The sequence below is a fragment of the Phocoena sinus genome, chromosome 5 (assembly GCF_008692025.1).
Source record: "Phocoena sinus isolate mPhoSin1 chromosome 5, mPhoSin1.pri, whole genome shotgun sequence".
Classification (NCBI taxonomy): domain Eukaryota; kingdom Metazoa; phylum Chordata; class Mammalia; order Artiodactyla; family Phocoenidae; genus Phocoena; species Phocoena sinus.
Window position 1 is genome coordinate 118,040,873 of NC_045767.1, and position 26,783 is coordinate 118,067,655.

General features: G+C 41.9%; 1 protein-coding gene across 1 annotated transcript in view; it reads left to right on the forward strand.

Annotated features, from left to right (window-relative positions):
- The window catches only part of RNF150 (ring finger protein 150), a 241,322-nt gene extending 216,687 nt beyond the window's left edge, over positions 1-24,635 (forward strand). The window contains exon 7 of the mRNA XM_032633598.1: positions 23,075-24,635. Within this exon, the coding sequence (XP_032489489.1) occupies positions 23,075-23,193 (119 nt within the window). The 3' untranslated portion in view covers positions 23,194-24,635. The remainder of the gene's footprint in view (positions 1-23,074) is intronic.
- The last annotated feature ends 2,148 nt before the right edge of the window (positions 24,636-26,783 follow it).

Here is a 26,783-nt window from a genome sequence, read left to right on the forward strand (position 1 = left end):
GGAGAGACATTGTAAAATACTTTTAAACTATCTAGAAGACCTCACCAGAGGTTCATCTCAAAGTCTGTTTTATTAATTAAACGAAACCATTTGCCAATGATGTTAGCAATTAAGTGTAATATTTATTAATGCTTATTTTGAGCTAGGATAAAATTGCCCCTCCTCTGAAGAAATTTCGATTCTAACAGATGTAAAACAGATGTGTACAAAGTAGAAGTTACTTTGCCAAGTGCTCTTTTATGAAAATAGGTCTCATTTGCCAGATCTGCTAAAGGCTTTGTCTGCATAAGGGATTTGTATAGCTTTCATTAGTTTACAAAAGAGAGGAAGGAATGATCCCCGTCAGGCTGGTGTGGGGAAATACTAAGACCTTAACCACCATGTTAAATTCCAGAAACTCCCGACAAGCTTGTTTAGGGCATTTGGCCTTTGAACACATATTTAAGAATATTAGGACGGGGCTTCCCTGGTGGCTCAGCGGTTGAGAGTCCGCCTGCCGATGCAGGGGACACGGGTTCGTGCCCCGGTACGGGAAGATCCCACATGCCGCGGAGCGGCTGGGCCCGTGAGCCGTGGCCGCTGAGCCTGCGCGTCCGGAGCCTGTGCTCCGCAATGGGAGAGGCCACAACAGTGAGAAGCCCGCGTACCGCAAAAGAAAAAAAGATTAGAATGAAATACCCCTGTCTTAGCTTTTTCTTCCTTCATACTAGAACACTGCTGGGTTTTCATTTTCCTGATTCTGTGTTTATGGTAAATACGTTTACCCAGTCACAATCGTCCAACTATAAATGGTACCTTTTCAGCTCTCATTTTCAAGGTTAACAAGCTGCTGGCAAAACAGCCGGCTTGGCCACACCCCTACCTATACCAGCCACGGGGACAGAAATCTACACAGGGGGCGTTTCTTCTCAGGGAGGTGCTGAGTATAATTCGAAACCATTAAAGAGAAATAAGAAAACAGAAAATACCAACTAAGGCGGAAGAGTTGGGGAGAACAAGAATAAGATTCCTGGCCCATGTAAACAAATGAATCCCTTGGTTTACTTGCTGTGAGGTCTAGATCTTGTTTTCCTTAGCCTATTCTATGGGCTCGCCTGATGCCTTAGTGGAATGTATTCCACGCAGCATTGAAATCAGAAGAGTAGGAATCTACCCCCCCCCCCCAATGCTTTTAGCCTTTAAAAAAGCAACATGAGGGAATTCCCTGGTTAGGACGCTGCGCTTTCACTGCCGAGGGTGTGGGTTTGATCCCCGGTCGGGGAACTAAGATCCCACAAGTTGTGCAGCCAAAATAAACAAATAAATAAATATAAATAAAATAAAAATGAAATTATTTTTAAGAAAACATGAGTTCTTCAGATCTTCCCATTCGTTTATTCGATACATTTAGGTGATAACCATTATATTTCTTTTATTTGCATAGCATGGAGGATGGAGGTTTGGTAGTATCTATGCAAAACAAGTCCCTGCCCTCTTAGAGCTAACAATCTGCTCTAGGTAAGAGATCATCCATGGGTGGATACTTATTTAAATAGTGATGTAAGGCAGTGCTGTTAATCAGGTATCAGGAGTATTCTGGATTACAGGTGCTCTTCAGAGAAAGGGGGGATTGTGGTGGGCAACAGAACCCACCAACCTGTGGCTGCACCCCTCCGCAGTGGGAAGAAACCCTCAGGGGCCAGGAGGAGGGTCACCCAGAGCCCCTCCCCCACCTGCTAGAGACCGAGTTAGGATGCAAACTGCCATTGTGAGGAGAACCGAACTTGGCCACACCCTTCTTTTTTATTTGGGTTTTTAGTAGCCAAACCCTTTTGTGTGTACAGTTCAATACGGGTGTCCATTTCAGATGCAGTGAAGATGTACGTTTAAACTCTTTGGGTTTTTTGAGCAAATAAGTGAAAAGTGCCCAGCACAGAATCTAGTGAAGTTCAGGTACTTCCTCCTCACTCGTTGGATCACCTTAAGAAGATGCATTTGGTGAAGTTAATTATAGCTACCAGATTTTTGTTTTGTTTTGGCTTTCCAGAAAATAGAGATCACAGGAGCAAAGGCAATGAAGATCAGATTAATGAAGTAAATGAGAGGGTTTAACAGATGATTTCAGTGAAGATTCATTGCACTAGTAATTAGTCATCTGCCTTTGAATATCGCTACACTGAATGCTAGGGGAGTGGTGGGGGGTAGATGGGTTTGGGAAGAACTGCTTCAGCTGTCCTTGTTCTAGTTACTGGTGTCAACTTCATCATCGTCACCCTCATCATCCACCGCTTCTCAGCCTCCCCGATTCCCCCCACTGCAGAGCCCTAGGGCTTCGTGGAGCACCATAAAAACCACCAGAGCAGGAATGCGAGAGCTGTGTTCAAGTCCCAGGTCGGCCACTTCCTGGCTCTTCAGGAGACCCTGAGAGAGCGGCTTACCTTTCTGAGATTCAGGCAGCCTGCGGTAAGACACACTCAAAGGTGGGACAGACATTATAAACTAAAAGCAAACGTAATGGATGATGATGGTGGTGGTGATAAAATAATAAGGGCTGTGAAAAAGTGTGTTAGAGTATTTCCGATCTTCTACCAGCACTGGTACCCACCCACACCTCCCACCTTCGTTGCCCCCCTGCCATATCAGTGCCCGGCCAGCTTAATGTCCCCCCTTATTCCCTCTGCCCTTTTACGACCCTTGTTGAACAGCTTACCTCATTTGTATCTCCTTTATTCTCACCCTAAACTCATGCCAAGGGATTCCCATTGCATGGCCAAATATTGATTAAAATTCAGAGTTTTGTTCTAAACACAAAGAGCTAGAAATTGCATGCTGTGAGCCAGACGAATGGGTTAGGTTATGATTAGATAGCATGCGTGAGTGGCCCACGGCTTTTGCTATTACAAGCTGCAGATAGAATCCGTTAGGTTTTCCAGGAAGGCATATAAACACACCCATCTCGGTGAGTCACAGCAAGTTACTGTTGCGATACCTCCTCATGCTCTGGGTCAGAACATCAGGCCTCTTTTCTTTAGCTAAGAGTGTGTCTGGCAGTTCTCGAGGGCTTATTAGTGCCACCACTTTGAACCCACCCCCTCCCGCCCCAAAACACCAGGTGGTGACCTGTTCTCACACCAGCCAGAAGTGAATTATGCAGTATTTATTGGAGGCGTTGGAAGCAGTCCGGGGTTCTTCTAAACAAATGACTTGCAGTCGACGTTTTTTAAACAGGCTTCTCCATGTGTTTTATGGGGAAGTAGGTGGTCAGAATGGTCAGAAACGATAACTATGTTAAAAACCTTGTATCGATTGTGGTAGTAGAACAGGTTGATGTAAAATGATGCCTGCATTCGGGACTCCAGTGTGCTCATGGCAGTGCTGTGTCTCTAGTTCAGTGCTGAGCTGTTTATTTACCTTATCATTTGCTTAAGCTCTTCTTGAGGACTTGTATTTCAGCAGTTTCACTGTTGAAAATGCTTCTTTCTTTTAAAAAACGTATGTGTAAGAAACTGTGTTCCTGTTTCTGTCCTCCCCTCCCCAGCCCCTTCCCGAGTGATGTAAAGGATCCCCTACTGCAGCTGCTATGTTCTGCAGCTTGAACTTTAAACTAGACCTTGGGTTTCCATCAGAGCCTGTTCTCTAGTTTTCTTCTTGCTCTTATGTTGGACTATCTTGTAACAGGGCGACACTTGTACCGGCGGGAGGATAAGGCTGTCACATGGCAAATGAGCTCTTTATGAAATGTTGATGCATTCACCCTACATCGAATCACACTGAAGAAGTAGAACATTACAGAAACAGTGAGGTAGTGGCCAGGGAAAGAAAGGACACCCTTTGTCCATCAGGACCTTGATAGACAAAGAAGGAAGTCAAGAGGCTTAATGGGATAGAAATAAAGCAGTTCTCAGTAAATGTACTAAATACGATAATAGCTGCCTGTTATCTGGCACACCATGTGCCAAACGCACTGTGAAGTGAAGCACTACGTGGGTGTGTGTACATACACACACCAGGTCTCGTTATAGCTACAAAAATATTATTATCACTATTTTACTGATAAGGAAACTGAAGTTGTTTATTTTCACCAGTTCATTTAAGCAAGTACTTTTTATGCACAAACATAATATAATCCAGGTACGTTAAGGTCATGACACTTCAGCCTGGCATTCAAATCACTCTTCTGTTTTAGTACAGCCTACCTCTCCAACCCCATGCCTGAGAGTGAGACCATTCAGGAAAGTGGAAATCTCTCTAAGTATTTCAAAATAGGGGAATGTAATGCAAGAAATTGATTACAAAGATATCAGGAGAACATAAACACTAGCCTTTATCTTGCACCATACGTAAAATTAACTCGAGGAACTTCCCTGGTGGCACAGTGGTTAAGAATCCGCCTGCCAGTGCAGGGGACACGGGTTCAATCCCTGGTCTGGGAAGATCCCACATGCCGCGGAGCAACTGAGCCCATGTGCCACAATTACTGAGCCTGCGCTCCAGAGCCAATGGGCCACAGCCACTGAGCCCAAATGGCACAACTACTGACTCCCACTTGCCTAGAGCCCGTGCTCTGCAACAAGAGAAGCCACCGCAGTGAGAAGCCCGCGCACCACAAGAAAGTGTAACCCCTGCTCGCCGCAACTAGAGAAAGCCCACACCCAGCAACGAAGACTCGACGCAGCCAAAAATAAATAAAAAAATAAATTTAAAAAATAACAAGAATAATGAAAAATAAAATTAACTCAAAACGGGTCATAGATCTCAGCATGTGATACACCACTTTAGTAGAACGAAGGATGAAAATAATATCATCTCAATTGATGCAGAAAAAGCATTTGACAGAACACACAAAAACCAGTTGATTTTCCAAAGACTAACAGTGAATAACCTTAAAAGGAGATTAAGGGCTTCCCTGGTGGCGCAGTGGTTGGGAGTCCGCCTGCCGATGCAGGGGACGCGGGTTCGTGCCCCGGTCTGGGGGGATCCCACGTGCCGCGGAGCGGCTGGGCCCGTGGCCCATGGCCGCTGGGCCTGCGCGTCCGGAGCCTGTGCTCCGCAGCGGGAGAGGCCACAGCGGTGAGAGGCCCGCGTACCGCAAAAAAAAAAAAAAAGGAGATTAAGAAAACAATCTCATTTACAATAACATCAAAAAGAATAAAGTATTTAGGAGTAAACTTAACTGAGGAGACGGAAGACTTGTACACTAAAAACGACAAAACATTGCTGAAAGAAATTTAAAAGACACAAATAAATAGAAAGCCATCCCCTATTTGTGGATTGGAAGACTTAATATTGTTAAATGTTCCTACTACCCAGAGCACTCTATAGATTCAATGCAATCCCTATCAAAATCCCAATGGCATTTTTTGCAGAAGTAAAAAAAAAAGAAAAAATCCTAAAATTCATATGGAATCTCAGAAGACCCTGAATAGCCAAAACAATCCCGAGAAAGAAGAACAAAGTTAGAGATCTCACACTTCCTGATTTCAAAATATATTACAAAACTACCATAATCAAAACAGGGTAGAAATGGCACAAAGACACATAGACCAATGAAACAGAACAGCGAGCCCAGAAATAAACCCTCACATATATGGTCAAATGCTCTGTGACAAGGGTGCCAAGACCACACAATGGGGAAGGATAGTCTTCTCGACAAATGGTGTTGGGAAAACTGGAAATCCATGTGCAAAAGAAAGAAGTTGGACCCTTATCTTGCAGGAATTATGCAGGATGGTGGAGTCTTGGGCATCTGTGTCACAACAATGTGCATGTGGTCAACAATATTGTACTGTATACTTGGAAGTTGTTTTGAGAGTGAATTTAATGTGCTATGGTTTTGTGCCACCACAAAAAAAAAAATTGACTGTTTCTTATGTAGTTACATATACCCACCATATGGACCCAGCAGTGCACTTCTAGGTATTTACCCAAGCGAAATGAGAACGTATGCCCTCAAAAAGACTTGCACACAAATGTTCATAGCAGCTTTATTTACATTAGCCAATCACTGGAAATAACTCAAATGTTCATCAGTTTATGAATGGATAAGCAAAATGTGATATATACACATGGTGGATCACTGTTCAGCAATAAACAGGAGTGAACTATTGATATAGGCAACATCATGGATAGATTTCACAATGAGTATACTGAGTGAAGGAAACCAGACACAAAAGAGTACATACTGTAAAACTGCATGTGTATAAAATTATAGAAAATTCATCTTAATCTAGAGCCACAATTCTCCACTGGGGGTGATTTTGCCCCTCCGGGGGGCATTTGGCAACGTCTGGAGACTTTCTGATTGTCATAGCTGGGGAGGGGGTAGCACTATTGGCATTCAGTGGATAGAGACCAAGAATACTACAAATCATCCTGCGATTCCCAGGACATCCCCCCTACGAGGAAGAATTCTCCAACCCCAAATATCAATTATACCAATGTTGAAAAACACTGATAAAGAGTTATAAAAAGCAAAGCAGATCAGGTGTTAACTGGGTCCAGGGACAGGGGGAGGGAATGACTATAAAAGGACATGAAAAAGCTTTGGGGGGAAATAGAAATGTTTAACATTTCAAATAAACACCATCAGGATAGTAAAGGTGGTTGCAAGTGTACATCCATGCATTACGTCCCTCAAAGCTCATCAAAACTATGATTCAATAAAGTTGACTTAAAACACTTTGGCGTAAAATAGATAGCTAGTGGGAAGCAGCCGCATAGCACAGGGAGATCAGCTCGAATAGGGAGGATGGGAGGGAGGGAGATGCAAGAGGGAAGAGATATGGGGACATATGTATAACTGATTCACTTTGTTATAAAGCAGAAACTAACACACCATTGTAAAGCAATTATACTCCAATAAAGATGTAAAAAAAAGAAAAAAAAAAAAACAAAACCAGTTTGGAAGACTGGAGGAGCAAGAGGGTGTTACCCAGAGCTCCTGAGCACGCTTCCACTGTTCTGATGTTGCCTGAGCTGTCTTGCTTCTCCTGGGGAGACCGCCAGCACTGAGTAGGTGATAGGATCCTTGTCTCCTGATTCTACTGAAAGCACTGTCACCGCTTCTGGACCCCACAGGGACCTGCCTGAACCAGAGCATAAAAGCCTCCCTCTTCCTCCCACCTTCCAATCTCCTCGGCAGGACCTAGGAGAAAGCCAGCTGGCAAAGGAGTCTGGGAAATGCAGTTCCCAGCCTTCTAGCTCCCTATGAAACGAGAGCACAGAGGGCAGAAAGGGGGCACAGTACCTACGGAGCAGATCTGGCACTTTGCTGTGCTCTCCATATGCTAAGCTACAGCCAGATCAAACCATCCACCTGCCTTGTAATGTGCTCTGATGATAACTAGTCAAGCTGGTTCTCCTGGAAGAAATGCCATCTCCCCTCATCTCCATACTTGCAGTGCTAATCAGATCTCACTGCTGGTTTACATGTAACCTACTTCATGAACCCTCTGGGTTACCCAGTTGGAGGTGAAATTTGCCTCACCTTTCTGTTTCGTTTGCATTTTATTTATACCTCTCTTTTAGCATATATCATCCTTTATTAAGCTTATGTAGACACAAGTCTGATTTCTTTTACTAGATCAAATTCAGTTTAAAAGCAGAGACTGTGTTTAGTTTATCTTTTTTTTCCTCCGAAGGTCATCAATGGTGCTGTGTACCTAATAAATGTTCAATAAATTCCTATTGAATAAATAAGTGGTAAATAAGTTGATGAATGAATAAATGAAGTCTATAGATAATTTTATACAATTGCAGAAATGGATATCTGCATGGTATCTGCCTATCTCTCTAAATCCATCTGGGAGCATTCCCTGTTTTACTTTTTTCATTCCAATCATACTCACATTTATCAAGAGCCTTCCATATACCAGATACTATGCTTAATGCTTAAGGTTTTACGTGGGTAGTACTAATTAGGAATTGTAAAATAGCTATTAACAACATAAATGTTCACTAGATTTTGCCTTCTTTCCTGCAAAAACTAATGTAAAACTAATGCAAAAAATCACATTATCCCTTCTTTTTGCTCTTAGTAAGGAATTACTCAGTGAAAAAATTGTTAATGAAATCATTGAGCAATTGGAGAAAATCTTTCTCCTGCTGGGTGAAGTGTCACAGGGAAAGAAAACCAATGATGAAGAGATAGAAGCAGAGAGTGAAATCCTAACTTATGATCTTATTTAATATCCAAATTTCCAGGGAGTTCTCCTTTACCAAGTCAGAATAAGAACAATGCTTTAAACGTCCCCAGGTGAAAAAGAAGTTTCCTGATTTGAGCTCGCCATGTCTATAATTCTGGAGCAAGCATTTAAAAAGGCAAAAGTGCCAGTTTTATCTGAACAATTCTAGGAGTCACTTGGCCAAGTGGATGAATTTATATTGTAAGCCTGGAATGCTTGGTTCTCTAAGGTGACCAAGCATTGTCTTTAGGAACAACCTAGCAGCCAAATAGAAATCTAGCAGCTGTGCCATTGCAGAATAGCATAGCTGTCAGCAGCACTGGCTGTTGGGTTAGGATTCCATTTCTGCCTCTTTCTATGTTTTTGACCGTGGACAAGTTGACTTCACCTGCAAAATGGGAAGCAGTCATTGGGGTAATCATCCACCTACTCCAGAGCATCCTTGTAAGGATGACATACGTGTAATTGCTTAGAACAATGCCTGGAATATAGGAAGCAGTCCTACACTCCAACTATTATTAGTAACATTATTGCACAGCCTCTGAAGAAAGTGACACAAAGGCCTACCATTCTCACAGCAGAAGCCACTCATAAGAGGGAAAATTTAAACGAAACTGGAAGTTTATCTCCCCAGAAATTCTTGTTAAGCAAAAGAGAGAAAAGCAAGGAACACATGTGAAAGGAATACATTTCCTTATCGGAAACACTCTGCGTTTGAAATCAAACTAACTTTCCCGCTTAGATTACGACAGGGAGTATATAAGCAGTGCTCCAACCCTAAAAAACCTTAATTCTGAAAAGAAATGAAAAGACAGCAGTATTATAAGGCAGCCAGTCTGGTTGTATGTCTCCCCTATGGTGCTTTTGTATAATACAGGGTGATCGGAAATGTCCTATTTTCAAAAAGATAGGCGTCAGTAGCAACGGAGAAGGATGCTTTTTTTCCTTGAAAACGTATTTTTCAAGTACATGGGGAAAAATAAGCTTCCATGTGATGCAGAACAGTTCCCAGCGTGTGAACATCAAGCCTACTGGAGAATCAGGACACCTGGGGGATTATGTTCATCCCCCCCCCCCTTATTTTCTCTCGACACAGAGAACACTTACTCTGAGGGCAATGTTTGTTCATTCCTAACAGAACGGGACTTATTCCAGCCTGCTACGGCTCTATGCCTCCTTTCATAAGTCAGGCAGTAGAGTAAATATCAAACCTCATTCTGGGATGGATAATTGTCTGCTCTAGCTGTGAATAACCATCATATAGAAACAATTAAGTAGGGAAGCGGTGACTTCATACGACAAGTGTCCTGTCAAGTTAGTAAAACACATGGTCAGTGAAATGTAAACCAAAAGATGCATTTTTTTTTATAAAAAGCCAAAAGCCACTCTTGTTGCAGGCAGCAATGTGCTCTTCAACTTACCCAGGATGGAAAACCTCTTAAGTGAATGCTTCTCAGCCTTTTGTGGTTTCTGTAAGAATCTGGTAAAAGCAAACCCTCTCACCAGAAAAATGCATAAACGCACATAACCACAGAAGTGTGTATGTAATTTTGAGTACCTGGACTCCCCCAGAAGTCCACACTAATCCTCAGGCGAAGAATCTCAACTCTGAAGTACAGATATGGTCAAGTTTGTGGACGCTGGTGTCAGACAGGCCTTGGTGTAAATTCTGGATCCAACTCTTCCTGCCATGTACCTTTCTGAGCCTTAGTTTTCTCACCTGAAAATAGAAATAATAATTCTTCCTATGTCATAGGTTAATTGTGAATATTCAATCTATTTAAAGTACTTAGCATAGTCCCTGGCATATACTAACAATAAGCACTGATATTGTTATTAGTTAATAAAATATGAAACTTGACACCCTGTGTGTCCACAGAGGGACTTCAATTCAATTTCACTGCTACAAACATTTACCAAGTGCCTCCTACTTCTGAAAGAGTGCGGTGGGATTCTGAAATGGGAATGTTGACAATGGGTGGCCCTGAGCCAGCGAAGTAAGATAGGCCCGATGTGCCCAAGACAGGACAGGCCAGATCTCAGGTTGGAAGGAACTTGAAGTCATCCAGCCCCACCGTTATAGACAGTTATATCAAACCCCCAGCAGAACTACAACTGCAGTGTCCATTTCACAAAGGGAAACCTGTGACTCTTTAGGTAACAGTTTATGTATTAAAGAGGAAAGGAATAAACCAAAGATATTAATCACTTATGGACTAAATGGAATTAATAAAAACAAATCCTGCCACTAAGAATTTTTGGGTTAACCACAGTTAGCCTACTGATGGATTTTACTTAGAATTACATGTGGAAATATGTGAAAGCAGTAGTTATGGATCAACAAAATCGGTCACAAAGCTCCATTTAAAACAGCGTTTTCTGCTCACCATCTAATCAGGTGCTTTTTAACACTGTGATAAAGAGATTCAAGACGGAGCATTAGATGACTTGGGATCAGTCTTTAAATCCACCAGAATACCTTCTCTATGCTGAAGTAAATAAAGCGTAAAAGAAGCAGACTCATGGAGAACAAAGTAGTGCTTACCAGTGGGGATGGGGTAAAGGGCAATTTAGGGGTGGGGGATTGAGGCACAAACTGTTGGGTATAAGATAGGCTCAAGGGCTTCCCTGGTGGCGCAGTGGTTGAGAGTCCGCCTGCCGATGCAGGGGACGTGGGTTCGTGCGCCGGTCCGGGAAGATCCCACATGCCGCGGAGCGGCTGGGCCCGTGGGCCATGGCCGCTGGGCCTGCGCGACCGGAGCTTGTGCTCCGCAATGGGAGAGGCCACAACAGTGAGAGGCCCGCATACAGTTAAAAAAAAAAAAAAAAAAAAAAAAAGATAGGCTCAAGGATGTACTGCACAACACAGGGAATATAGCCATTATTTTGTAATAACTGTAAATGGAAAGTAACCTTTAAAGTTGTATAAAAATAAAAAAGTAGTAAAAAATAAAATAAACTATCACTTCAATTTGTCCTCTTACCTCCATTCCTATTACAACAAGCCACCGCCATGTTTCATCTGTTTTGCTGCTGTGGTTTCTTCTGGATTATCTCCGCCCTTGACCTACCAATCTATTCTTCACTTAACAGCAAGAGTGCTCCTTTAAAATATTAAGCAGATCATATTACTCCCTGTTTAAATTCTCTCAATGTCCTTACAATGCATGAAACCAAGAGAGGAAAGTGTGTCAAGTAGGTGTTATACTGCTGTGTCAAAGGGACTAAGGCTTTTTTTTGTTTGTTTGTGAAATAGGAATAATAATACCCACATCAAAGGGTTATTGTGAGAATTCAGTAAAGGCCAATGTTATTTTTGCATTCATTTTATATTAGCTTTTGCAGGGAAGAAGATAAAATTCGGTGAACATTTATATTATTGTTAATTGTTACTTTACACTCCTCAGTTAGTACCGCCTACAGAGAACCTTCTAAATGTTTTAGTGTCAACATTTTTACTTGTATTATTTTGGCCTCAAAGTAAAACATCTGCCTTGATTAAAGGATAAAACCCTGCTTTTAAAAATTATGGAGCAGGGCTTCCCTGGTGGCGCAGTGGTTGAGAATCTGCCTGCTAATGCAGGGGACACGGGTTCGAGCCCTGGTCTGGGAAGATCCCACATGCCATGGAGCAGCTAGGCCCGTGAGCCACAACTACTGAGCCTGCACATCTGGAGCCTGTGCTCCGCAACAGGAGAGGCCACGATAGTGAGAGGCCCGCACACGGCGATGAAGAGTGGCCCCCACTTGCCACAACTAGAGAAAGCCCTCGCACAGAAACGAAGACCCAACACAGCAAAAATAAATTAATTAATTAATAAACTCCTACCCCCAGCATCTTCTAAAAAATATATATATATGGAGCAAACCAAGTTCAATTAAAAACACAGGACAGAGTAAAGAATAATTTCAGATGTCTTCAGATCATTTTTTTAATTTTTGGCATGGAAAATGATTAGATATTGTGGTTGATGCAATGTCACATCATGAAAATTGCACCATTTTTGGCAAATCTCTATCTTTATTGGTTTGAATTCATCTTTGCCTAGAGCAGTGCAGGACAATTTCCAAAATAGCCCCATGAATTCAACAGCCCATAGTTATAGCAGTCCCCACAGCCCTTTTCTCTTTCAATTCACACATTCCGATTTAGAAAACACCACGCTGAGAATGAATCCATGAAATCTGCTGAGGCTGGTGGCTGAGAAGATAGGAGTGTAGGTGAAAAGCTGCAGGTACAGTAAGCTATCTCTACACAAGTCAACTCTCATCTGTGCTTCCTTTTGTACTAGCTCCATACGAAAGCTATAAGATCACTCCATGGTGCGCTCTTCCGTTGACTTATAGTTTACTTGTGAGCTGTCATTTTTGGCTTCTTGTGAACTAAATTGGTTCATGGACTATTGCCCAAAAGAACAAGAAGGAGGAGGAGAAAGAGGGTCAGGTGAAGGGGGAAGGGAAGGGAGAGAATATATCTCTACAGTACAGCCCTCATTTTTAAAATTTTTTAAATTTCTTATATAAATTTTAAAGGTTACACTCTATTTACAGGTATTACAAAATATTGGCCATATTCCCTTGTGTCGTACAATACCTCCTTGTAGCCTGTCTTACACCCAGTAGTTTGTGCCTCCCACTCCCCCCCATCATGACCCTCCCCCTCCCCCCACTGGTAACCACTAGTTTGTCCTATCTGTGAGTCTGCTTCCTTTTTTGTTGTATTCACTAGTTTTGTTGTATTATTTAGATTCCACATATAAGTGATATCACACAGTATTTGTCTTTCTCTGTCTGACTTGTTTCACTTAGCATAACACCCTCCCAGTCTATCCATGTTGTTGCAAGTGGCAAAATTTCATTCTTTTTTATAGCTGAGTAGTATTCCATTGTACATATATATGTATATATATATCACATCTTCTTTATCCATTCAGCCGTCGATGGACACTTAGGTTGCTTCCACATCTTCGGCCCTCATTTTTTTATCTCCAGGAATAAGAATATTTCAGGTTTCTTTACACCTCAGAGTAGTGATCTCTCCCATTTGCTATACACTAGCAAACCTTCTTTTTGATTAAGGAAAAAAAAAATTTTAATAGAAAGCAACATGTTGAAGGGTTATGACAAAAGAAACACAACTCTTTCTCACTGGTAATTCTATTAAATAATTATTTATTGAGCACCTGCCATGTATGAGGCACTGTGCTAGATTGGCATCAGCATATACATGAATAAACTGTAACAACTGGAAAGGACTCTAACATATCTAGAACAAACTCTCATTTTATAGACATTTAAACTCTAGTCCTAAAGGAGAAAGTGACTTATACCAAGTAACATGTGTAGTTACTTATAGCCGAGACTAGAATACCGTCTCCTAAAGTAAGATAGGATCCCAGATCTCATAATTTTTAGTATATAATTTTCTCATTGTAAAAGTGATGCTTACATAGAGCACTGAATAAAAAGAGTGGATTGAACACATGAAATTACTTCCAGCCACTCCTAAAACCCCACATAAACTATAGCAAAGGGATGTTTGTAAGGCATAGACCAACATGGACAGGGAAAATGTAAAAAGGGACAAAGGCAAAATTTGGGCAACTGGGAAAAAAATAAGGGGTCATTGACCTAGTGGACCTAAAAATCAGAGCAAGGTCATTTCCCTGGCTGTGCAGATTGTATCCAGCTGAAATTCAGTGCCCACTGCTCACTCAGCCTCCAGAGTGAAAGCTTCCTCCAGGTGGTGCTGAGTGCAGCCTACACAACAGCAAGCCACAGCCCTGCAGAGAAAACAAGTGCGAAGCAGGAAGGGGAGGGCCATCCTAGTTCGCATCAAAGAATTCCCCAAAGGTCAGGGATGGAAGGTACCAGATGGCTCTGGAGAGGAGGATAAATGGGAAGGAAGTACCACACACACAAAATAAAGATGGGCTATACGTACAGGTATAGATAGAGATAGAGATAGAGATATTTAGCCAGCCTAGAATGTATACAGTATGAGGCAGGAATCCAGTTTCACCTTTTTCTAAATGACTAGTTTTTTTGAATTTTTGTTGAATGTCACCATTTTCAGAGACTAAATACTGTACTTCTATCTTCCAAGATCTGCTTCCAAAGTTTTATTCTACCTGTTGATCTGTTTACATTTCTACGAACCTCATGCACTTTTGGGTCTGGGAAACATTTTAGATCTCAGTCTTTAGGTATATCCCTGTGGAATACCTCATTTCTCTAAAACTGATTCTAAGACCATAACTCTTTGTTAGTTCTCTGTTTGTCTCCTTTTAAACATCTGAAGAATTCACTGCCCTTCATGAAACTCATGTATTTTTAACTGCACTTCAACATGAAATAAATTATATCAATGATTATGAGAGCAAAAGTATAACCATCCGCATTCTTTAGCACTTTGATGTTTTGTTGGTTTTTTTTTTTTTTTTTTTGCGATAAGTGGGCCTCTCACTGTTGTGGCCTCTCCCGTTGCGGAGCACAGGCTCCGGACGCACAGGCTCAACGGTGGCTCACGAGCCTAGCCGCTCCGCGCCACGTGGGATCTTCCCGGACTGGGGCACGAAGCCGTGTCCCCTGCATCAGCAGGCGGACTCTCAACCACTGCGCCACCAGGGAAGCCCTTGTTGGTCTTTTAATTGCATATTTCTTCTGCAGGGTAATGGAACATACGAGATCTTCTGGTTTTAAAGCTGCCTTATAGGCAGCTGAGCTCCCCAGCCTCCCTGTTCATACTCCCTAGCTTGCCTCTGCATCCCAGTCATATTTAAATACAGTCTGACTCTTGCACTGCTGGTGGGAATGTGAATTGGTTCAGCCACTGTGGAGAACAGTATGGAGGTTCCTTAAAAAACTACAAATAGAATTACCATATGACCCAGCAATCCCACTACTTGGCATATACCCTGAGAAAACCAAAATTCAAAAAGAGTCATGTACCAAAATGTTCATTGCAGCTCTATTTACAATAGCCAGGACATGGAAACAACCTAAGCGCCCATCATCGGATGAATGGATAAAGAAGATGTGGCACATATACACAATGGAATATTACTCAGCCTTAAAAAGAAATGAAATTGAGCTATTTGTAATGAGATGGATAGACCTAGAGTCTGTCATACAGAGTGAAGTAAGTCAGAAAGAAAAAGACAAATACCGTATGCTAACACATATATATGGAATTTAAGGGAAAAAAATGTCATGAAGAACCTAGGGGTAAGATAGGAATAAAGACGCAGACCTACTGGAGAACGGACTTGAGGATATGGGGAGGGGGAGGGGTGAGTTTTGACAGGGCGAGAGAGAGTCATGGACATATACACACTAACAAACGTAGTAAGGTAGATAGCTGGGGGGAAGCAGCCGCAAGGCACAGGGATATTAGCTCGGTGCTTTGTGACAGCCTGGAAGGGTGGGATGGGGAGAGTGGGAGGGAGGGAGACGCAAGAGGGAAGACATATGGGAACATATGTATATGTATAGCTGATTCACTTTGTTATAAAGCAGAAACTAACACACCATTGTAAAGCAATTATACCCCAATAAAGATGTTAAAAAAAAATAAATAAATAAATAAATAAATAAATACAGTCTGATGTCCGTCTGCACAAGGCTCCCTATCACCTACAGCCATCTGTGCATGCTATTGTTAGTGCTTAAAAGATTCATCTTTCTCATTCATCTGGCTAAAATACAAGTTATCCTATAGGACTCAGTTAGATATCGCAGCCTGTGGGAAGCCTTCTTTGATTCACTAAATGGTTATGTAGCCCCATTACCTGCTCCTGTAAAACCGGTACATCTTCCAGCAAAGTGCTTGTCCTGTTGGGTGGTAATTGACAAGTAAATGGTCTGCTTGTCTACTGGAGGTAGACCTCCTTGAGGTCTGGAACTGCCTTGCTCTCACCTATATCCCTACAGTTAGCATAAGCCTTAGCACATAGGAGGGACTCAATAATTATGTCTTGAGTGAATGAATGATATCTGTTCATTGAAGAATGGTTAGTAGTAAAACTAAATTCTTTTAAAGAAAATAATTATAAACACTAAAACTTGAGACAACTCATTAACATTTTTGGTTTTCTTGCTCCTACTTAACTTTCTCTGTCGATTTCACTGCACTACAAACTCTCTGGAAACATCACTTTAGTGATTATAACCAAAAGACTGTCCTTTAGAAGAAATATAGTTTACTGAGATATTTCTTATTGTTGGGCTTCTTGCAATGTTTTGCTGCTATAAATAATGCTTAAATGAATCGTTTTGCATCTCTGATAATTTCTCTATAATGCATTCTGGAAATGAAATTACTGAGTGAAAATTTCACAATTGTGAATACAGTTGATCAAAATACCTACCTCAATGTACCCTTAAATGTAATACACTCTTTTTTAAAGAGTTCATAAAAAATAGGAATAGCTTCTTTTTACCTGGTATTTATTGTCCATTTATATTACATTTTTTGTGAACTGTACAACAGTAACCTTTACCAATTTTTCTGTTGGACTCTTGGTTTTTCTTATTTATTTAAAAGCTCTCTGTTAAGAATACAGTCCTCAAAGATTGGTTCAAGATGGCGGAGTAAGAGGACGTGCTCTCACTCCCTCTTGCAAGAGCACCGGAATCACAACTAACTGCTGAACAGTCATTGACAGGAAGACACTGGAATGCACCCAAAAAGATACCCCACATCCAAAGACAAAGGAGAAGCCACAATGAGACAGTAGAAGGGGTGCAATCACAGTAAAATCAAATCCCATAACTTCTGGGTGGTGACTCACAAACTGGAAAACACTTATACCACAGAAGTCCACCCACTGGAGTGAAGGCTCTGAGCCCCACGTCAGGCTTTCCAACCTGGGGGTCCGGCAACGGGAGGTGGAATTCCTAAAGAATCAGACTTTGAAGGTTAGCGGGATTTGACTACAGGACTTCGACAGGACTGGAGAAACAGAGACTCCACTCTTGGAGGGCACACACAAAGTAGTGTGTGCATCAGGACCCAGGGGAAGGAGCCAGTGACCCCATAGGAGACTGAACCAGACCTACCTGCTAGTGTTAGAGGGTCTCCTACAGAGGCAGGGGGTGGCTGTGTCTCACCGTGAGGACAGGACACTGGCCACAGAAGTTCTGGGAAGTACTCCTTGTCATGAGCCCTCCCAGAGTCCGCCATTAGCCCCACCAAGGAGCCCAGGCAGGCTCCAGTGTGGGGTCGCCTCAGGCTAAACAACCAACAGGGAGGGAACCCAGCCCCACCCATCAGCAAACAAGCATATTAAAGTTTTACTGAGCTCTGCCCACCAGAGCAACAGTCAGCTCTACCCACCACCAGTCCCTCCCATCAAGAAACTTGCACAAGCCTCTTAGATAGCCTCATCTACCAGAGGGCAGACAGCAGAAGCAAGAAGAACTATAATCCTGCAGCCTGTGGAACAAAAACCACATTCACAGAAAGATAGACAAGATGAAAAGGTGGAGGGCTATGTACCAGATGAAGGAACAAGATAAAACCCCAGAAAAACAACTAAATGAAGTGGAGATAGGCAACCTTCCAGAAAAAGAATTCAGAATAATGATAGTGAAGATGATCCAGGACCTCAGAAAAAGAATGGAGGCAAAGATCGAGAAGATGCAAGAAATGTTTTAACAAAGACCTAGAAGACTTAAAGAACAAACAGAGATGAGCAATACAATAACTGAAGTGAAAAATATACTAGAAGGAATCAATAGCAGAATAACTGAGGCAGAAGGACAGATAAGTGACCTGGAAGACAGAATGGTGGAATTCACTGCTGTGGAACAGAATAAAGAAAAAAGAATGAAAAGAAATGAAGACAGCCTAAGAGACGTCTGGGACAACATTAAACGCAACAACATTCGCATTATAGGGGTCCCAGAAGGAGAAGAGAGAGAGAAAGGACCCAAGAAAATATTTGAAGAGATTATAGTAAAAACCTTACCTAACATGGGAAAGGAAATAGCCACCCAAGTCCAGGAAGCGCAGAGAGTCCCATACAGGATAAACCCAAGGAGAAACACGCCAAGACACATAGTAATCAAATTGGCAAAAATTAAAGACAAAGAAAAATTATTGAAAGCAGCAAGGGAAAAATGAAAAATAACATACAAGGGAACTCCCATAAGGTTAACAGCTGATTTCTCAACAGAAACTCTACAAGCCAGAAGGCAGTGGCATGACATATTTAAAGTGATGAAAGTAGCCAAGATTACTCTACCCAGCAAGGATCTCATTCAGATTCGATGGAGAAATCAAAAGCTTTACAGACAAGCAAAAGCTAAGAGAACTAAGCACCACCAAACCAGCTCTACAACAAATGCTAAAGGAACTTCTCTAAGTGGGAAACACAAGAGAAGAAAAGACCTACAAAAACAAACCCAAAACAATTAAGAAAATGGTCATAGGAACATACATATCAATAATTACCTTAAACGTGAATGGATTAAATGCTCCAACCAAAAGACACATGCTTGCTGAATGGATACAAAAACAAGACCCATATATATGCTGTCTACAAGAGACCCACTTCAGACCTAGGGACACATACAGACTGAAAGTGAGGGGATGGAAAAAGAGATTCCATGCAAATGGAAATCAAAAGAAAACTGATGTAGCAATACTCATTTCAGATAAAATTGACTTTAAAATAAAGAATGTTACAAGAGACAAGGAAGGACACTACCTAATGATCAAGGGATCAATCCAAGAAGAAGATATAACGATTATAAATATATATGCACCCAACATAGGAGCACCTCAATACATAAGTCAACTGCTAACAGCTATAAAAAAGGAAATCGACAGTAACACAATCATAGTGGGGGACTTTAACACCTCACTTACACCAATGAACAGATCATCCAAACAGAAAATTAAGAAGGAAACACAAGCTTTAAATGACACAATAGAGCAGAGACATTTAATTGATATTTATAGGACATTCCATCCAAAAACAGCAGATTACACTTTCTTCTCAAGTGCTCATGGAACATTCTCCAGGATAGATCACATCTTGGGTCACAAATCAAGCCTCAGTAAATCTTAAAAAATTGAAATCATATCAAGCATCTTTTCTGACCACAATGCTATGAGATTAGCAATCAATTAAAGGGAAAAAAAACCACAAACACATGGAGGCTAAGCAACACATTACTAAATAACCAAGAGATCACTGAAGAAATCAAAGAGGAAATCAAAAAATACCTAGAGACAAATGACAATGAAAACATGACAATCCAAAACCTATGGGATGCAGCAAGAGCAGTTCTAAGAGGGAAGTTTATAGCAATACAGTCCTACCTCAAGAAACAGGAAACATCTCGAATAAACAACCTAACCTTACACCTAAAAGAACTAGAGAAAGAAGAGCAAACAAAACCCAAAGTTAGTAGAAGGAAAGAAATCATAAAGATCAGAGCAGAAATAAATGAAATAGAAAAAAAGAAAACAGTAGCAAAGATAATAAAACTAAAAGCTGGTTCTTTGAGAAGATAAACAAAATTGATAAACCATTAGCCAGACTCATCAAGAAAAAGAGGGAGAGGATTCAAATCATTAAAATTAGAAATGAAAAAGGAGAAGTTACAACAGACTCCGCAGAAATACAAAGCACCCTAAGAGACTACTACGAGCAACTTTATGCCAATAAAATGGACAACCTGGAAGAAATGGACAAACTCTTAGAAAGGTATAACCTTCCCAGACTGAACCAGGAAGAAATAGAAAATAGGAACAGACCAATCACAAGTGATGAAATTGAAACTGTGATTAAAAATCTTCCAGCAAACAAAAGCCCAGGACTTTTGGCTTCACAGGTGAATTCTATCAAACATTTAGAGAAGAGCTAACACCCATCTTTCTCAAACTCTTCCCAAAAATTGCAGAGGAAGGAACACTCCCAAACTCATTCTATGAGGCCACCGTCACCCTGATACCAAAACCAGACAAAGATACTACAAAAAAAGAAAATTACAGACCAATATCACTGATGAATATAGATGTAAAAATCCTCAACAAAATACTAGCAAACAGAATCCAACAATACATTAAAAGGATCATACACCACGATCAAGTGGGATTTATCCCAGGGATGCAAGGATTTTCAGTATACGCAAATCAATCAATGTGATACACCATATTAACAAATTGAAGAATAAAAACCATATGATCATCTCAATAGAGATGAGAAAAAGCTTTTGACAAAAAGCTTTATCAACACCCATTTATGATAAAAACTCTCCCGAAAGTGGGCATAGAGGGAACCTACCTCAACATAATAAAGGCCATATACGACAAACCCACAACAAACATCATTCTCAGTGGTGAAAAACTGAAAGCATTTCCTCTAAGATCAGGAACAAGACAAGGATGTCCACTCTCACCACTGTTATTCCACATAGTTTTGGAAGTCCTAGCCACGGCAATCAGAGAAGAAAAAGAAATAAAAGGAATACAAATTGGAAAAGAAGAAGTAAAACTGTCAGTGTTTGCAGATGACATGATACTATACATATCCTAAAAATCCACCAGAAAACTACTAGAGCTAATCAATGAATTTGGTCAAGTTGCAGGACACAAAGTTAATGCACAGAAATCTCTTGCATTCCTATACACTAATGATGAAAAATCTGAAAGAGAAATTAAGGAGACACTCCCATTTACCACTGCAACAAAAAGAATAAAATATCTAGGAATAAACCTACCGAGGTAGACAAAAGACCTGTATGCAGAAAACTATAAGACACCAATGAAAGAAATTAAAGATGATATCAACATATGGAGAGATATACCATGTTCTTGGATTGGAAGAATCAATACTGTGAAAATGACTACACTACCCAAATCAATCTACAGATTCAAAGCAATCCCTATCAAATTACCAATGGCATTTTTTATGGAACTAGAACAAAAAATCTTAAAGTTTGTATGGTGACACAAAAGACCCCGAATAGCCAAAGCAGTCTTAAGGGAAAAAAATGGAGCTGGAGGAATCAGACTCCCTGACTTCAGACTATATTACAAAGCTACAGTAATCAAGACAGTATGGTACTGGCACAAAAACAGAAAAATATAGATCAGTGGAACAAGCTAGAAAGCCCAGAGGTAAACCCACACACCTATGGTCAACTCATCTATGACAAAGGAGGCAAGGATATACAATGGAGAAAAGACAGTCTCTTCAATAAGTGGTGCTGGGGAAACTGGACAGCTACATGTAAAAGAATGAAATCAGAACACTCCCTAACACCATACACAAAAATAAACTCAAAATGGATTAGAGACCTAAATGTAAGACCGGACACTATAAAACTCTTAGAGGAAAACTTAGGAAGAACACTCTTTGACATAAATCACAGCAAGATCTTTTTTCATCCACCTCCTGGAGTAATGGAAATAAAAATAAACAAATGGGACCTAATGAAACTTAAAAACTTTTGCACAGCAAAGGAAAGCATAAACAAGACAAAAAGACAACCCTCAAAATGGGAGAAAATATTTGCAAATGAATCAACGGACAAAGGATTAACCTCCAAAATATATAAACAGCTCATGCAGCTCAATATTAAAAAAACAAACAACCCAATCCAAAAATGGGCAGAAGACCTAAACAGACATTTCTGCAAAGAAGACATACAGATGGCCAAGAAGCACAGGAAAAGCTGCTCAACATCACTAATCATTAGAGAAATGCAAATGAAAACTACAGTGAGGTATCACCTCATACCAGTTAGAATGGGCATCATCTGAAAATCTACAAACAACAAATGCTGGAGCGGGTGTGGAGAAAAGGGAACCCTCTTGCACTGTTGGTGGGAATGTAAATTGATACAGCCACTATGGAGAACAGTATGGAGGTTCCTTATAAAACTAAAAATAGAATTACCATATGACCCAGCAATCCCACTACTGGTCATATACCCAGAGAAAACCATAATTCAAAAAGACATATGCACCCCAATGTTCACTGCAGCACTATTTACAATAGCCAGGTCATGGAAGCAACCTAAATTCCCATCGACAGATGAATGGATAAAGAAGATGTGGTACATATATACAGTGTAATATTACTCAGCCATAAAAAGGAACGAAATTGGGTCATTTGTAGAGACATGGACGGATCTAGAGACTACCACGCAGAGTGAAGTAAGTCAGAGAGAGAGAAACAAATATCGTATATTAACGCATATATGTGGAGCTAGAAAAATGGTACAGATGAACTGGTTTGCAGGGCAGAAACTGAGACACAGATGTAGAGAACAAACGTATGGACACCAAGGGGGGAAAGTGGCGCGGTGCGGGGGGAATGGTGGTGTGATGAATTGGGAGATTGGTATTGACATATATACACTAATATGTATAAAATGGATAACTAATAAGAACCTGCTGTATAAAAAAAATAATAAAAGTTAAAAAAACAAAAAAATGAATATAATCCTCTGTGAAATTTTTGCAGATATTCCCAGTGTGACATATACCTTTGATCTTATGTTTCATGTTTTTAATATTTTTAGAATTTTATACACATTTATCAATCTTTTCATCTGTGAATTGCTCAATTGCTTTTCCATGTAGCACTTCTTGCCTTACTTAGAGATGTTAGATATATTGTCTTCCTACTTAGATATATGTTTATAAGATATATTTTCCTCTGGCTTCATTAGATTCTTTTGTTTACATTTAACTTCTTGACCCATTTAGAATTTATTTGGGGAGGTAGTGTGAGAAAAGTCTCTAACTAGACTTTTTTTCTTTTTTTTTACGAAGTAGCCTAATACATTCTCTTGGGCTTCAATGAAATGTTATTAAAGGCAATTGTATTGAAATAATCAGCATCTGAAGACAGAGCTCAGTGTTCACTGTGAACTTTGTTTCCCCCCACCAGGTGAGCAGGAACCAGCTATAAGCAGTGATTCTGACATCTCGCTGATCATGGCAATGGAGGTTGGACTGTCTGATGTAGAACTTTCCACCGACCAAGACTGCGAAGAGGTGAAATCTTGAAATGGCGAATATAGAAAAAAGGGATGATAGGACCCAAGGGGAAGGAAGGGAGGAGTGCCCCAAGACTGGACCAGGCACATGCACCTCCAGACCACCTTGGCAATTCCAGGGCACTCCACACAAGAATGGTACCGAAAAGCAATACCCAAAGTCACGTTCATCAGGATGCAGTTTCTCCGTCTCTACAACAGCTCATGGCCTTGGCACCTTTGACGTTGAAAGCTGATTTTCTCTCCCATGTCCTTGTAGGCACACACTTCCGAAGTTCCTCAAACAGACTGAAAAGACACTTTTAGGGCTTCTTAGTTTCATTTCAGTTTCTTGTTTTCCTATTTGGGGAATGTTGTTGATTTCTTTGGCGCTTTCTTTTTAAGGACTATGTGTAGTTTATGTTCACTCTTTTGTTTTTCCTTTGATTCACTCCAGCTTTTGTACAGAGTTCTGTTTAGAAGCCTCAGTTCCTGCTATGACCAGTTTGTATTCCATCTCTGAGATTAATGGCCTTGACCTCTCAGCATGAAGTGTGCATGGCTTTAGGAAGTGCCTCAGCACCTTGAAACAGTCTAAGGCCAGCTTTCGTTTAGAATCTGAATTCTTTTAAGTGGATCTTGGAAATGCCAGCTGCCAGAGACCCCAACACCAAGCTCTGAATCTGCTGAGGCCACTGCTCATTTTTTTTAGCTCCACACACTGGCTTCCACTTGCCAGGCTCTGTTGAGGACCCACGTGACTTGAGAAGGAAGCTCTAGGGAGGCACTTCAATCCATCTGATTCTTAACAGTCTTTGGCTGAAATTCTGAACTCACAAGTTCCCACTAGGGCATTAGCGCCATTCTCTGTGGCTGTAGGGCTTGTCTGTCACTGGGACTGCAAGCCTAGTTTTCAAACCAGAAACCATATACTCTTCCCGAAAGCAAAATGTCTGTTTCCCCAAGGCTACAGCAGTCTTTTGTTACCTCCACAAATGGGTTCTGTAGGAGATGGAAGCTTGAGAAAAGATCCAGTCATCTTTGGATCCAACACAGTGAGGGCTGCAGTAGCATCTAGGTCTTACCTTAACTCCAATATGCTTCTGTTCAACCTCGCCAGACCTCGAGGGAGGATTTAGGTAAATCCTTAAGAAATTGCTTCCCAGGGCTCCCCTGACTGCGTCTAGATACCAAGTGAGGAGGGAGGTGTGATTTGATAAACCATTTGATCTAAAAAGTACAGCATGGGAATTGTTGATGTCAACAATTGTCTCTCTTGATTGTCTCTCTCCTGACTGAGAGAGACAAAGAGGGAAAGGAAACGAGGTATCAAAGTGAATTCTAAAAATCCACCGGTGTTTTTGTTTGTTTGTTTGTTTGCGGTACGCCGGCCTCTCACTGTTGTGGCCTCTCCCGCTGCGGAGCACAGGCTCCGGCAGGCTCAGCGGCCATGGCTCACGGGCCCAGCCGCTCCGCGGCATGTGGGATCTTCCCGGACCGGGGCACGAACCCGTGTCCCCTGCATCGGCAGGTGGACTCTCAACCACTGCGCCACCAAGGAAGCCCCCCCACCGGTGTTTTTAAACTGTTTGTTTTTATTCTTTTTTTGACAGAGGTGTGCTATTTTTTTCAGTGGGCAGTTTTGTAATACATTGAGACTCTCCAGGTGCAGGGATGACTAAGGCAGTGTGAATAGCTTCTCTGGACCATTAGATGCATCACCTCGACATCCGCGAAAGGCCATGCTGCTGCGTGGGTTACCTGGGAGAGAAAGCTTCTCTCACTGAGTTATTTATGTATGTGATGAGGCCCTTCTTCTCGCTACATGCATACTCATGCAAAAACAGAGTTTCGTTCTGCTGTAAGAGCTTGCTGCCTGCTGGAACACGGTATATGTGTCAAGGGAGACCCCTGGCTGCTCTTTTTTCACCACCTTGAACAATTTCCTATTTGACGCTTTCTAAGTAGGCAGCAAAGCAAGGAAAATGATCACCACCTTCACAAATGTCACATCTCTCTAGGAGTCCAACACTTGCAGTAATGAAATCCAGGGTCTCCAGGCAGGGAGACATGAAGGCAGTGCCAAATCAGGAGTCAGGAGGCATAGATGAGCAGCGTGCGTGCTGGGCCTCGGCTTCTCCATCTGTAAGTGAATGAGATTAACAAGATGATGCTCAAGCCTCTCTCTGGTCTTAGGACCACTAATGAGCATTTTGCCAGGGGATATTTTTTGTTTGTTTGTTTGTTTGTTTTTTGCAGGCCTCTCACTGTTGTGGCCTCTCCCGTTGCAGAGCACAGGCTCCGGACGCACAGGCTCAGCGGCCATGGCTCAAGGGCCCAGCCGCTCCACGGCATGTGGGATCTTCCCGGACCGGGGCACGAACCCGTGTCCCCTGCATCGGCAGGCGGACTCTCCACCACTGCACCGCCAGGGAAGCCCCGGGGGATCCACTTTTGACAGAGAGCTATGACGTATAGCAGACTTTCTACCTTGGGGAGGCACAGTTACTTGACATGTAACATATAACAGCTTTTGGGATTTGGCACTCTTGCGTGGCTGAGACTATCTAAATGACTGAATTTTAAGTGCAAGTAGGAGTTGTTTTGTTTTGCCTTGCTTTAAAAACCACACTTAGGGCTTCCCTGGTGGCTCAGTGGTTAAGAATCCGCCTGCCAATGCAGGAGACACGGGTTTGAGCCCTGGTCCGAGAAGATCCCACATGCCGCAGAGCAACTAAGCCCGTGCGCCACAACTACTGAGCCTGCGCTCTAGAGCCCGCGAGCCACAACTACCGAAGCCCGTGTGCCACAACTACTGAAGCCCGCGCACCTAGAGCCCATGCTCCGCAACAAGAGAAGCCACTGCAGTGAGAAGCCCATGCACCACAACGAAGAGTAGCCCCTGCTCGCCGCAACTAGAGAAAAGCCCGCGCGCAGCAACGAAAACCCAACGCAGCCAAAAAAAATAAAAACAAAAACCACACTTAGTCACAGAGTTTGCAGTCTCTGGATACTTTCAAATCCTCGTTCTCAGTGTGGAATTCTTCGTCTCCAGGTATTTCTTTTTCCTGGTCAGCGAAGGCCTGCACCGCCGACCTCTCCTTCAGTCAGCTTTGCCCAAAACAAATTTTGGTATTAAGTCAAGGGGAATTAGAAGGACAATTCAACAGCAAAGGAAATATAAATTGTATTCCATGCCCAGAGAGAAAATGCCTTTTGGATTGATGGGTGTTCTCTCTTCCTGCCAGCGACCAGGTAGATCAGGAATTGGGTGCTTATGTGCGCTGTGGCCCAGCAGCCCCTGTAAGATGCTGCATAGGGGATGAGGGGCCCAGCCGGCCAATCTGAGGCCTGTGGACCTGACCCCAAGGAGGTTCTGCTGCGAACTCGCTGAGCCTAGAAGTTTCTCCTTTACCGAAGGTTTGTTTCTGAAGAATTTTCTTATGGCTTTGGTAGTTTTAAACAAACAACAACAAAAAAGGTTAACTGGCATGGGACGTGTTCAAAAAAAAAAAAAAAATGGAAACAATCCTTCCTCCACAGCCTGCTTCACCTCCTCCCCAACGAAGAAGAAACTCTGACCTGGGGCCCCGGTAGCTCAAAGAGTATCAAAGGGTGTGG